The 15,037-nt window shown below is 37.6% G+C and overlaps 1 protein-coding gene across 2 annotated transcripts; it reads left to right on the top strand.

Annotated features, from left to right (window-relative positions):
- The first annotated feature begins 8,911 nt into the window (after nt 1-8,911).
- Nucleotides 8,912-14,936, top strand: LOC149841303 (5'-adenylylsulfate reductase-like 3). Of its 2 annotated transcripts, XM_090003751.1 has the most exons (5): nt 8,912-9,440; nt 12,512-12,699; nt 12,785-12,909; nt 14,109-14,223; nt 14,314-14,936. In XM_090003751.1, the coding sequence occupies exons 1-5, from the start codon at nt 9,225-9,227 to the stop codon at nt 14,552-14,554; spliced, it is 885 nt and encodes a 294-aa protein (XP_089859877.1). In that variant the 5' UTR covers nt 8,912-9,224; the 3' UTR covers nt 14,555-14,936. The 2 variants fall into 2 exon arrangements, with proteins under 2 accessions (XP_089859877.1, XP_089859876.1); XM_090003750.1 differs by having other exon boundaries at nt 14,109-14,936.
- Nucleotides 14,937-15,037: the final 101 nt, after the last annotated feature.

A 15,037-nucleotide genomic window follows, 5' to 3' on the forward strand; every position in this document is an offset into this window, starting at 1 on the left:
TTAAATGGCATGATTACAACACCACAAGAAGAAAAGAAAAAAGACACTAATATTATAGTAAATTTTCACTTCTAGAGATGATATTTAGGCAATAGTAATACTAGAATGGACATAATAAATAATGTGTACAGAACCAAAAATAAATAAAATTCCAATCAACTATATGGAGGAAAATTAATCAATTATAGATTTGCAGAAAAATATGCTCTCAAAATGTCAGAACAATGATGTTATTCAAGAACATGAACATCGGATGTGTACACATGAAACCCACTAAGAATAGATGAAAAGATGATATAGAATTTTTTTTTGGACTAATCGGCATTTTGCCAAGAGTGTAGTTAACTTGAAATTTCAATTGGCTATTATGCAAGTTGCACTGACATAATAATGATTTGTTTGAACATGCCCTAGATAAATCCACCATGGTTAGTCTTCTATTTGCCTCCATGTATTGGTTACAATAACAAAAGTCAATAAGAATCCATTTCACGAATCAAATAACATACAGATTTATAACTCACATATACATGATTCCAAAAAAAAAAATCTAATTGCATACAGATTTTTGCATCAACAAAAAATATAGATTTTTGTATTACCTAAATCCAATAAAAAACACATTCAGAACATGTTTTATATTTAGTCTAAAATCCATACTTGAGTAGATCTATGCTAGATCTTTAACATATTGAACCATAAAAGACCCCGTACCTAGTAATGCGTTGAACAAAGGAGATGGGTTAGGGGAATCGGTTCTTCCTTGCTCCTCAAAACATGCAGCCTCCTTCTTTCTAACTCTCTCTCTTTCTCTCTTGCTCTCTTGCTCAATATCTCTTTTTCTCTCTCATGCTTCCTCTCTCTCAAAGCATGGATATGAGAGGGAGAATAAAGACTCAACTAATAAATACGTGGTTTCCCACCCAACATGGGCCCCCCTTCTAGGTGATTCCCAAAATGATGTCCCTCCTTGGGGAGTTCTAAAAAAACAACTTTCCAATCCCAAGTAACCTAATTTGCTTTTATTTTATGAAATTTTTAATTAACTTCTAATCTAATACAACTTACTAATATAAGTAGCTTGTAACTTAGGCTTTATTTATTTAAAATAATTTAGTGGATGTACATTATGGATCTTCTCCATTAGGTCCATAATCCAACCTAGGATCTAACAAAAATTACTAACCATTTAATTAAACAATAATAGTTAATATATTATTAATTAATTAATATAAATTAATTAAACAATATTAACTACTCAACTATTAGAGAATTTAAAGGGAAAATGCCACTATATTAAATTAAATAAATTTTCAAACTTTAGAAAAATATTGAGTATTACATGGATTGAATCCAAATCCAAAATATATGTGATAATGCTAGATCCAAAAATAAAACAAGTTATTTATATGTAAAAAAATGCATTCCAGTTGGAATTTGATTCAAATCAACTCTAGATCCGACTTAAAATGTTGATCTAAATCCAAAAGTTATTTAATTGAGAAGATTTGAATTTGATCTGCCTCCACATATGGGTTCTAATTAAAGGACTAATATTAAAAAAAAATATGTCAAACTCGAGTCAGATATCCAATCTGTTTGCAGCCCTAATTGTGATCTTGCATATGCTATGTGGCATTCGACAGGCCAGTTCTTTATGTTAGGTGTCATTCAGCACCCTCAAGAGCTTTTGGATTTAAAAACTCTTTTGTTAGAAGAAATACTCTTGGTGATGCATTCACCTAGTTACAGATTCTGGATCCACTCTCCCCATTCAACCTGAATATCTCGGATGAAGGCAGCTGAGGAAGGTCGATTCTGTATTTCAGATCACACGACAAAATTGCAGTCTAAGTTATATCAATGTGAATTCAAAGTCAAAACTCTTTAAAAGTGTGTTACTTTTTGAATTATATTTCAAAAGATGATGATTGCATAGTGTGAAAAGATAAACCACCGATGTACACAACCACAATAGGTTATGTCTAATGGTGGTATAGTATAGGTGGGGCACCTTAATCTCCCAACTTAAAAAAATAAAGTTGAAATTAGTTACAAGTATGGTACAAAAAAGAAAGCACACTTCTCCTCTATGGTTCATTTAAACAATCATTTTAAAATCTTCCTAATTAACTTCATCAATTAGAAACCACAAGATAAAAAAAGATTCAAATCGATTTCAATATCTTTTTTTTATCAAAATTTTATATTAAAGGCTTTCTAAAAAGATTCAAGTCATTTTTGTGCTTGATGGTACATTCATAAATGAAAAGCATATAGGCATATGTTTGTCAATACATTTGAATTCAATTGATACCTATGTAAATTAGTCATGACTATGCATTGAAGCTTGAAAACACAACCATATGAGCTACTGGGGTGGTGCATGGCTAGGTTGGCTTGAGACTTTTCCTATGAATGAAACTCTATTTCATAGAAAATTAAACTTCTCTCTTAGAAAAGTTGAAACAAACATGTACATGATAAATATGTGGTGAGATCTAAATAACAAATGCAAAAAAAAAAATGTTTTTATGTTAAAATGGGTTTCATACCTCTCTCCATGGAGAAGCACTTTCCCTCACATTTTTAAAGAAAAGAAGCTTCCTTTAGATGATAGTGTCATTTGTTTCATGCAATTTCTTTTGAAATGGTCTCTCTTTCATAGGAAATTGAACCTCTTTTATATAAAGGGTAAAACAAACATGCTTTTGAAAAATCTATGGTGGGACCTATATAATAAATGCAAAAATCCAACTTCTTTGTCAAAACTGATTCATGTCTCCCCTCCTATGAAAGCACTTTCACTATAAAGCGGCCCTCTTAAAAGAAAGAGGCTTCCCTTGAGTGAGAGTGTAACATATGCCCCCCCCCTAAGAAGGCTTTTTTGTCATAAAAGAAAGGTTTATTGTAGCTTTTTACCATAGAGGTCTTTTTTACAAAAGATGAATATGACCCCAGCCCCTCACGAAAACTATTATCGTGGAAAGGGGGTCCAACATTGATTTTAGGGCATTTATTCCTTAAAAAGACAACTTCATGTTTGCATTGTTGTTATGGGCCTTGCAAAATGTGGCACAAAGCAACTAAACATGATAATGGAACCTACTTTACATAGTGTGATTGGTGTAGTTGTAACGCTCAGGATTTTCAAAACAAAGCTAAGTCAAAATTTTCATGAATTTCTTTTTTTTTCTTTACAACAGAACTTAGAAAAACTTTTAGTAGCGAAATCAGACGACAATGAGTCGTCAGTTTTAGAAAACCCCAGGCATATTACAGGTATGTGGCCAAGCAACTCATTGGTCACCAAAGTTTGTTTATTACATCAATGCTTGGAAAAGCAGTATAGGTTTAATAAAAGAAAGCAGTACAACTTTGTCTAGAGAAACCCTGAAACTTGATGCCGCCTTGTTCTGCATATCGCAATGCAGGTCCAACACCTAAAATTCCCATAAAACGGGGTCAGAATCACTGATGATTTGGTAAGCAAGCAATCACACATCCATTCAACTCAAGTAAATGCGTAGACCACTCAAGGTCACAGTTCGTAATAACGACGCTCAAGCCTCCACGACTTAGCGTATATCGCAAGAGTCGCCTTAGGGCTATGAGTTGAACATTCACTCAAGTCTTCATGACTTAGCTCGAGCATCTTCGGGGCTGTGATTTGAATAACCGCTCAAGTCTCCACGACTTAGCCTTGATCTCTTCCGGGTCGAATATTGTGTTCAAGTCTTTATATTTGACATATCTGTATCTCACGCATCTAAGGACAACTCATCGAGCTTCGCTTAGTCGTGCAGATACAACATCGGTTTTTGCCCAGTCGGTGTAGTCGTATATCGATCATGACACCTTCATAAAGGTTATGCAAGACTGACTCAACAACGTTCATCCACTCATACATTCAAGCATCGCTGACCTAAGCTAATACTTTGTTTCGATAATTAACCCCTTCCCCTGGGCTTAAGGGAGGTATATCTGAGCACCAACGCGATGATCTGGGGGTTTATTATTCTATATATTTTTATATACCCTAGAGGCCTGTTGACCCCATCCCCTAGTAGGACGGTACAATCATACCGGAAGAAGTCCCTACAAGATATTCGAATGCATTCTGCTACTGCAGCAGTTGAGTTCAATCCTTAGGATAACCACGACCTCCATACCTCTAAGTGACGGAGGCCATCATGAACTCTATTAGGTTTGAAGGTAATATAAGTCACTCAAGGCTGCACCATCACCGTCTTCCTCGGTGAGAAATTCTGAAGGGGTCTGCCGGTCTGACAAGCTACTTAATGCATGCCTATAAGGCAGCCATTGAGGAGTATGTACCCAACTCCGTTCAGTATGCCCCTAACACAGTCATCAACCGCGGAGTCTTTTCATTTTATTCATATGCATGCTTGACTCTGCTCTCGACACTACGGTCATCACGAGCATCTCACCTCTTTTAGGTGGACAATGTACTCTGGCTCTATGACCCTTATGAGTCTAGTTGTGTATCAGTCTCTCGATGAGCATGCATATGATACGATCACAAGGGATCAATTGCTCGATGTATTTTTACGCAACGAGCCCACAACCTAGTCAAGGCGCAACCATACTTTGGCTCAGTGGCCCTTACGAGCAAGGTGCCCTTACAGGTATTTGAGAGATGAGTCATTCTGGCATCGTTCCAACAACGGACATCATTATGCCATTTAACTGATTCTGCCAACCATTTCGCCAGTACTTCTCCTGCTCTATCGGTAGTGGTGCGACGATCCTTTCTACGTTGTAGAAAGCATTTCATGAACTAGGTAGCACTTCGCTATATGACAAAGTATCCTGCTACGTTCTTTCTGAGTTATTTCTAGCTTTCTCCAGAAATTTCTGCAGCACTTCCTCTCTTTGACGGAGAAAGCGTGTATTTTTTTTATCCATTTCAGCAACATCTCCCCTCTTTAGTGGGGAAATTGTTATGCTTAACTCAGGAAATAGATGTGCACCATTGTGCGTACCTTATATCCATCAAGGTTGTTTAGAACCTTAAGCCATAACCAGGTCATACGTAAATGACTTAGTCTTTACGAAAAGAGCAGTTTTGCCAAAAAGCGAAGCCTTTCTAATAGGACCTTCATTCATCAAGCAAAATCTTGAACAAAGAGCAGTAAGAGAATCACATTGGTGATTTTGAGTTGATCTCCATTTGAACGCTCATTTATGCACCGTATATGTAATATAAGCAAAAGCATACGCTTTATATGGCGGCGGCGTAAAGAAAATGCATATACTATTGTTTGGGGTGTTTAACTGAACGAAATATTCTACATATATATTTGCAGAAAGTAGAAGCCTTGGCGTCATTCAACGCGACGGCGTAAGTAAATGCATAATCGAAAGTGCATAATCAGAAATTGCAGAAAGCAGGGAGCCTTGGCATCATACGACGCGATGACGTAATGTAAATGCATAATCAGAAGTGCATAATCGTAAATTGCAGAAAATAGGGAGCCTTGGCATCACACGACGCGACAACAAAGGTAAATTACAAAGTCTTGGTGATATAAGACGCGACGACAGTCACCAGATGATATACACGAAGTTCGACATCCAACGAGAGTTACGAGGTGAGCGGGTGAACACCGAATTGTCCCAAAGGGCTCAACCAAGAACTAGGGTAAGATATCATTTTTATGAACACATATACTACATATTCAACATATATATCTGACGATAGTTACGAGGCGAACGGTTAAACACCGAAGTGTCTCAAAGGACTCAACCAAGAACTAGGGTCAGATACTAATTCAGAAAGTATATGCTATATACAAACAAACAAATACTTGAAAGAGTCAGATCAACGAAGCGAACTTACTTCAGTTTGCGGAAGAAATGACTCCTGAACATTCTAATGCTTCAAACGAGGTTCGATCCTTCCGTCGAGAGGTCAGACTAGGTCAGATAAGGTCGACCTAGTTGAGAAAGAGGTAAAGCAGGTCAAGCTGCTCAACCTAAGTGGTTTGAACCAAACTGGGTTCAGTCCAAGTCAACTGGGTTCAGTAGGTTCGGTCTTAGCCCAAACATGCTAAGTTTGGGTTCAGAAATCCAAACCAGAATTTAGACAAAAAAGGACCTTGACTTTGACTTCAAACCCAACTAGATTCAAGTCAAGTCAACTGGGTTTGGACCAGATCAAGTGAGCTAGGACCAGGTCAGGCAGGCTAGGACGAGATCGGGCAGGCTCAGACTAAGTGGGCTCACTGGGGGAGGTTTAGAGAGAGAAAGGGCGAGAGAGAAGGGAAGGTGACGATTTTTAGAGAGAGGGGGGGCTCTTCTATTTATAGATTCTGAAACTTGGGCCCCAAGTTTCAGAATCTTTTTTTTGCCCTTGCCTTTTTCAAAAATCCAAGTTGATCTTATCCATCTGACTGTTTGATCTTATCGAGAAGGAATATTTTATGGAATATTTCCTAGAAGGGTCTGGAAATATCCTAAAAATATTTCAGAACATTCTAGAATATTTTTTGAGAAATATTTCTGTGGGTCCTACAAATATTTTCGTGGGTCCCGCAAAAAGTCGAGTTTTCGACGATTTTTTTTCGAAAAATTTTGAGTATGTCATTCCCTTTGTATCGACGTAACTAAGAAAGTTGGATCGTAGAAATCTCTTAATTTCGTCCAGGTAGGAAGTTATGGCTTCAAGAGTGTTTGAGCATATATTCGCAAAGTGACGAATATCCTAAGTATAACTGGCTCGCAGGAATCGATTAGATTCACTTTACGGTGAAAATGTTATTTTTTACTTGAAAATGCCTTGCGAATTTCTTCAAAAAGATACTGAAAATTGTGGGTCTTACAGTAGTCCAATGGTTTGAGGCATGAATTGGTAAGACAAATATATTTGAGATTCACTTAAGCTATGTTTGAAAGGCTCTAATCTTAATTAGAAGATCCGACAATGGATAATCTCCCTCTCACCCTCTATCCATTCTCACATATGAGGATCTGACCATTTGTCTTTTTCTAAGAGATTATTTTGTTGTAGGGGCAAAAATAGTTATTAGAAAATGACATGTATAGAAGAAGTGGAAGCTTGGATATGAGTGTTAAAAAGTAGTGTAAAAGTGGGATGTGGTTGTGAAGTGATTGTGAAAGTTCATGAGAAAAAATACAACAAGCAATATGAAACTACATTTGAAAATAACATGAAAACCAATAGAAAGCAACATAGAATCCACACAAAAACTTGTTAAAAAAATACTTTTACATGAAAATATTAAAAAATGAGGTAAAATTAAGTAGTAAGCAACAAGAAGCAAGAGAGAAACACTAGGTGAGTTTGATTGCGTGTTCCATGCATAACACATGTTCACCACATTTCAAGAAAACAAAACGGTGGTCAAACTATAAAAAAATTAGGCGGAGGGAGTATACTCCAACTCCCCTCATCCCACTCTCTCTCTCTCATCTACTCTTGTGCGAAGAAGACTAAGCGGCAACACCCTGTGCTCTCTCTCTCACCCCACCCTTGTGTGAAGACAACTAGGTGATGACATCTTGTGCTCTCTCTCTCTCAAATTAAGGTTTTAGTTAAGGATTTTTGAATTAGGCTTTTTTTATTTAAGGTTTCAAATTAGGGTTTCAAATAAGGGCTTTTCAAATTATGGTTTGAATTAAATATAAAAAATATAAAATTATTTGAATAAGACTTTGAATCAAATTTCTTTAATTAAGGTTTTTATGTTTAATTTGTTTAGGGTTTGAAATAAGGTTTTTTATATTTAATGTTATAGTTTATTTATAGTTTCTTTGATTTTATGATTTATTTTTCTTGTAGTTTAAGGTTTTTTTTGGTTTATTTATGATTTATTTTCTTGTAGTCTATGGTTTATTTATGTTTTATATTCTTGCAATTTTTTTATTTTCAAGTAGAAAAACATGATTTTTTATTTGAGTCAAAACAAATGTTGGACAAATAAAATTTGTTACAAAGCAAATAGAACATGTGTTCTATCTATTTTGTGTTACTGTTTTATCCAATCTTGAACAAGCAATTAGAACACACCTTAAGTTGACTGAGCTTAAGCTTCACCTATTTGTTATGCGCAAATACTATATCTAGATCCTATTATCTACCTAACATTATCATCATCAGATATCCATATGGGGATAATCTCAATTTTTATAAATACAATATCTGACAATTTATCTTCCTAAACCAAGTAAGATCCTTGTTTTTATTGTTTTAAAAAATTGAGAAGGGAGCCACAATACCAAACATAAACTATAATAAAAAATAAAAGAAATCATGGGGGTGGCACTAAGCTGCTATCAAATCCAATCATTTTTAATGATGAAAAATACATTTAAAGTGAGATATGGCTAAAAAATGAGGTTTTGGCTAAACAAGTCATATTGTTTTGGTCATGACATTTGATTGGAGCATTAGATTTACATGACTTTTAACTTGTTCAAAAGCCAAAATCCTTTAGTTTATTTGATCTTTTTAAAAAAGCTTAAAAATATTGTTTGGTTGGCATAAAATTAAATTGAAATTAGAAAGACCTTAAAAATAGCATAAGACATTAAAGGATTCTGTCACTAAAATGATTTGGTAAAAATTGAGGTATTTACAATGTGAACAATATGTTGCCACTCTCCATATAACCAAATCTGACTAAATGGATCGGTCTAGTCCAGAGCCCAAAACCACATGCATCGTTGTCCAGTTCTATTTGTCCAGGTAAACCACCACGAACCAGATCAAGTTTGGAGGGCTCCAAAGTCCAAACACCTAGTGAGGCTTACTCCCTCGGGCAGGGAGAACCGGACCTAGTCAACAGCGAGTGCGACTAGGCCAAACCACATCCGATCAGGGGCAATAAAGTCACTAAATAAAGTCAACGTCAACCCATCTCTCCTTCTCCCCCAAAATCACCCGTCCCCAACGAAGCAGAAACGGAGCACCCCGAAACTTTTCTTTGACGAAAATACCCTCGCCACCCGTCCGGCGATTTCTCCCTCTCCTGAGCGCCATGAACGGGTGAGCCTACGAGCTCCCATCTGCAGAGAGGAATTCACTCTCCTGGCTCCCTTCTTTCCCAAACACGCGCGTTCCAACTCCCCTCTGAAACCCATCGCCCCTCCTCCTCCTTCCCCTGGACAAGGAGTTGTAGGGTTGCCCTAAAACTTTAGGTCTCTCTCTCTCTCTCTGGTTCGTGGTTTACAGGGAGGCGATGTTGAGGGGGAGGGCGCCATGGGAGATGGGGCTCATCCTCGGGTGGATGCTCGGATCCGTTTTCCTCGTCACGCCTCTTAGGGTTTCCTCTCCCCCCGCGTGCCCCGCGATCTCGGCCGTCGATATGGTGGTTTTGGGGCTCTACGGGTCGTGCCTACCGTCTGATTTGGAGTCCCGACGGGGGTACGATGGAGACCATCTTGGTGTCTTGGAGGTATCTCGGTTTATTCTTCTTCCTTTTTTTTGCCCCCATTTTTTGGTTTGTCTTAATCGTTGCTGTGTTCTTGATTTTGGGTTTGAATTTTGAGGTTTGGTGGGATTTCTCTTTTGTTTTTGGTTATCTTCGTGTGTGGAATGCTTTCTGGAAACGTGTTTTTTTAAAAGTTTTGAGACATTTGAGGTTTAGGATGCAATATGAACCGAAGAAGGCATCACCAATAGTGCTTCTTCGATGTATCTAGTGGTCTTCTCCTTCTCCTGATCACTTTGCCGGTTTGGTGGCCGTTTTCTTTATAGTGAAAATTGTGAAAGGCTGTTGTAATCCTGGTGTCGGGTGGCATTTATGTTTTGCTTTTCAATTGCCACCCTTCTGTTAATCCACTTGGTGAAAGTTTGTGAGAATGCTGGCTTCTAAACGGGTCTATTCGACGGAAAGAGATGATTCTTCTGGAATTCTTGTTTGTCAGAAGGGAATTACGGTTTTCCTTCGTTGGAATTGCGTTTTCTTTCTTTCATCTTTTAGTATTTCTTCTGTAATAGTTGTAAAATATATGATTGCGTTACAGTTTGTAGTGTGTACATTTCCTGTAAACATTCTCTTGCACACGTTGTGGTACTGATTTTAATAATTCTGAGGGTCATCCTGTTGATAGATGATTTCAAATGCTGTTACACAATCATTTTCTGCTAATCAATTTTTTAATTATATGGTACTGGTGTATCGAGCTAATGGGTATTCTGAACAGACCCCAGTTTGGGTCTACCCAATGTCGGTTGTATCAAAGTGGAGTGGACCCCAAAGGCCACTCTACAAAAATGCCTTTTTCTTGATTAGTGGTTACTAAGTCTCTTATTTGATTTGGGAGCTTCTTTTAGGCTAAATGCAGGGCTAAGCTTGAATTTTATCATTAATACCATATGGCTACACATAACATCAATGATGATTTCGAGCTATAGATTGTGAGGTGTACTGTGTATATTGTCCACTTGAAGACTCCTGTTTGGTGTGTTTCTACCATATGAAGAGGCATTTGCAAAAGTGTTATGATGGCAGAGCTGTTTGATCCCAAGCATGATGACAGCCTGATGTGGGTTACAACTTCCAACATATTGATGTCTTCCTTTTGACAAATAAGTCATGGAAGAAGATAAAGAGCATGCTCTGTTGAATATGAGAATTGGTAAATATGCAACTATTCAAAGAGATAGAGCTAGATTTTCACCATTATGATATATTTTATGGACATGAAAATTGGCTTGACATTTATGATTCGTAGTTGATGTGCAAAGCAGAAGTATCTCAATGAAGATGATCATCTTGAAAGGGTTGAGCAACTTCCAAAGTGATGAGCAACAAAAAAACAGCCTTAAGAAAGGGAAAAAAGAGGTTTTATTAACCAGTATATGCAATGGCAGTTCTTCAGAATTGAGGGTTTACTAATCACAACTAATTCATGCATCATAAGGACAACCAGAGAACAAAAACAAAAGGGGGATGAAATTAGCATTTGCTCAGGTATTTAATCTGTTTGAATAAGGGGTGTTTGATGGTGTCTCAAAGCTAAACCAAGTGGAGCTATTCATTCTGGATTGTGTCAAAATTCTACAAAGCCATCTAATTGATTTTTTTTTGAAAGGCAAGCTGGGGTTAGGCAGACCCCTATCAGTTATACAACTATACCATTGGGTTTTGAACCTGCAACGTCCCAATACAAGGTGACAGGCACTAGTTGCTCCTACCAAACAAGCGGAGTCCCCGTTGGTAAAGGCATCTAATTGATTACTTGGTAACAAAACTCTTATCTAAATTGGAAAAGTGCAACTGGAGTGTTGTGCGATCGTAGAATGCCATTGCGGTTGAAGGAAAAGTTTTATAGGACGACTATTAGGCCCGCTTTGCTATATGGTACGGAATGTTGGGCTGCCAAGAGACATCATATTCAAAAAATGAGTGTAGCTGAGATGCGTATGCTTAGATGGATGTGTGGAAATACAATAAAAGATAAGATTCGGAACGAGGAGATACGTAAGAAGGTAGGTGTTGCACCCATTGAAAATAAGATGGGAGAGAATCATTTACGGTGGTTTGGACATATTCGGCGAAGGCCTAATGATGCTCCAGTTAGAAGGATGGAGAAATGGGAAAATATATTAGTTAAAAGAGGTCGGGGTAGGCCTAGGAAGACTTGGATGGAGATGATAGGAAAGGATTTGAATGCTTTGAACCTCACCGAGGACATGGCATTGGATAGAAATGATTGGAGGAGAAGGATTCATGTGAAAGACCCAGAATGATTTTCTTTTTTGGTTCATATCGCCGACCCCAATTGTTTTGGGATGAAGGCGTAGTTGTTGTTGGCCTTCTAAGTTAATATAGGCTGGCATTGAGTTTTTGCTTGCAATAAAAAATAGTTAAGTTTAATTCTTTGTGTGTGTTTTCAAGAACAGGAAATACAAAAGGTCTGATACTGTCAAGGGTCTTCATGTTCTCCATTTTGGAAAAGCATGAAGAACATCTTTAAGCTTTTATCTTTTCTAGCCCCCCCCCCCCTTATTGGTTCCTTTGTTTGATTCATAATATTAAATTGATTTTTAAGACCTTGGTGACAATTTTGTTATTGGTAATTTTATACTACATAGTTAATTCCTTCAGGAAATTTAGGCCTGAGTTCTCCAATTCCTGGCATATAACTAAAGAAAACTCTAGCCAATTCTTGAACTTCCTGAACAGAAAGAGCTGCTGGGGTTTGGTTTAGTTTTAGCTTAACATGTTAGTCAAGTTTGTTTATCATATTCAGTTTGCTGACTGCTAAATTTGTGTTGTTCTGACATTCTTATGTGTTATTTCAGTTCTATTAGTTTGTACTTTTTCATTCCACTGAAATCATGTTACTTTTCAGGATAAACTTGGTTCACTGACCAGATTGCATTTTTTTGGATATCTGTTTAGTTTCTATGATGTTAAATTTCTACTTTGATTAATGTTTGTGAATCATTATTATTTTTGCGGTGTATTTTATTCTCCTGTGAAGCTGATGTGGTCCATCTTTATTGTGTGCTATGAAGGTGGATGAGGTTTCCTTGCACAGGGTGTTAAATCTGATCCACAGAAATAGTGACAGTTATGTTGCTATACTCTTTCATTCTTCCTGGTGCCCTTTCTCAAGAATGAGCATGCCCATGTTTGTGATTCTCTCTTCTTTGTTTCCCACCATCCACCATATTGCAATTGAAGAATCTGCTGTTGGGCCAAGGTATGATAATTCATCTATCTGGTTACTGGTATTTTTGTTACTGATACTTCTGTGCCATTTTTGAATGACATGAATGAAATTGCAGTGTGCTCGCAAGGTATGGGGTTCATGGATTTCCAACTTTTTTCCTACAAAATTCTACAACACGGCTGCGGTTTCGTGGGTCAAAGACGTTCAGCTCTTTGATACCTTTTTATGTGGATGTCACAGGTATGGTCCTGTAAAACAATATTCGCAGATTGTGCAATGTTGTGAATAGCGTTGAGGTGTAAGCCTCGAGGTGTAAGGCATAAGCTTCACAAAAATATTAAAAAATTGATTGATTAATTAATTAATTAGTCAAAATTTTAATAGGAAAAAGTAATATATTAATTGTATAGAAAAATGTAATTTTCTGAAGAAGAATACCTGAAGAACAAGAAGGGGAAGAAGAAGAACTCAGCAGAAGGAAGAAGAAGAAGAAGATTGGCATGAGGTGGAGAGGAAGAACAAAAGAAGGAGAAGAAGAAGAAGATCATCATCATCATCATCAGCAGCAGCAGCAGCACAAGAAGAAGAAGAAGAAGAAGAAGAACATGAGAGAGAGAGAGATATGCCTCATGTGCCTTGCGATTCATTAGCCTCCTCGAGGCACCAAAGGCCGCACCTTACCTTGAGGCGCACGCCTCAAGGCACACTTTTCATAACACCGGTCTGTACTGTAGTGTCTATGCAGTGTTTTGTTTGGTGGTATTTGGTATCAGTAAAGATGTCTCTTTCAAAAAGTTGGTGTTTCTTATTAAAACCTGGGTTGTTGCTAATGCTATGCATGTAGATTTTGTTCACATGTATTGACCTGCATATCCAGACTTCAGAGCCAAGATGTGGTTTAATCATTTTTTAAAGACCATATGATTGAACCACTGGTACGGCAAAAGCGGTCAACCTGTTAGGCCAAACTGCTTCCAACCCTGACACAGATGAAAATATCAAAGGCCTGACCTTTCTTTAGTCTCTGAGTCACATTCATGCAAATAATTGGTACATTGTTGGAAATAAATTTGTCTGGCTCATGGATGAACAGGCTCAATTGGTAAGCGTGTTTCGGTTTTCAAATCATTATCTATCTGACATCCAGTCATGTTCATTACTGACCTGATCTCAATCATTCAAATGTTAAATATCTAATAGTGACTTGAAACCATGGTTGTCATGTCTAACGTAATTGCGTACAAGTGAATGCTGAAGATATTTGGAGCTAAGTCATAGGGCTTTAGTCTTGTGAAATGGATCAGATTGTTGAGTTCATCTCATTTTGGGCTTATTTAAAATCTGGTTTTTCATTTCTTTAAAATCTAAATTATAGGAGTCAGTCCAGCCTGTGATTCATTCCCTTGCTAACACTTGTGTTGGAAATTGCCACTTCTCAGGCATCAAGATATCATCTGAAGATCTACCACTGGTGAAAGTGAAAGACTTATTGAACCTAACAAAAAATGCAGCTAAAGATGCTGCCAAGAAAAACAATCCATTCTCATGGGCAAGGTCTCCTGAAAATTTGCTTCAGCAAGAAACTTACCTAGCATTGGCTACTTCATTTCTGGTCCTGAGGCTCCTTTATTTTCTTTTCCCAAGGCTGCTTGTTGGGACAAAATGGTTTTGGAGAAGATATGTGCAAGACATGAGTGTTGCCGTCCTCTGGGAATGGCTTCAAGCTTACTGTAAACAAGCAGCGCACATCTTTGGCTATATGTGCTGCATTCCAAAGCTCAGCAAAGGGAGCAACTTACAGGGAGGGGCAATGAATGCGAGAGCATGGGCTTCAAAATCACTGGCTTCTGTATCCATAAGTGAAGGTACATCTAGTAGGAATTAGATTCAATGCGGAAGCTGTTAACTAGTTTTCACTATACAAGCCTGTACAGCCAATTTTTTTCCTTCAAACATTGGGGTCTTAGTGAAGGCATGTAAGTGGGTTTGATCATCACCTCCCTGTGGAGTTGGCAGCTGCGTGTGGCAGTATCTGTGAACAGCCTATGCTGCTTTGATTCAGCACTTGCTTTTTTGGAGGTGACTGTTGATTCGGTCGCAAGTAACTGTTGCATTATTACTTGCTATCGTGTTCTGCTTCATATATATTTCTTTCGTAGATTGTTCTTCACTGTTGCTCAAGTAGTGCAGTGCTTTCTCATCTTTCTTACTAAAGTAATGCCGACATGACCTGCCAGCTGCTGCAAAAACTGTTCTTTTTTTGCTTCCTTCCCAGATATCTTTGCACTCATTTGCTTCATATTTCATCAAATTGCTTCCTTTATACACCAATAAGGAGGATACTGTATGTGGTGTTCTTGTACAGAAG

This window comes from Nuphar pumila, chromosome 4 (assembly GCF_984573655.1).
Source record: "Nuphar pumila chromosome 4, dmNupPumi1.hap1.1, whole genome shotgun sequence".
Classification (NCBI taxonomy): Eukaryota; Viridiplantae; Streptophyta; class Magnoliopsida; order Nymphaeales; family Nymphaeaceae; genus Nuphar; species Nuphar pumila.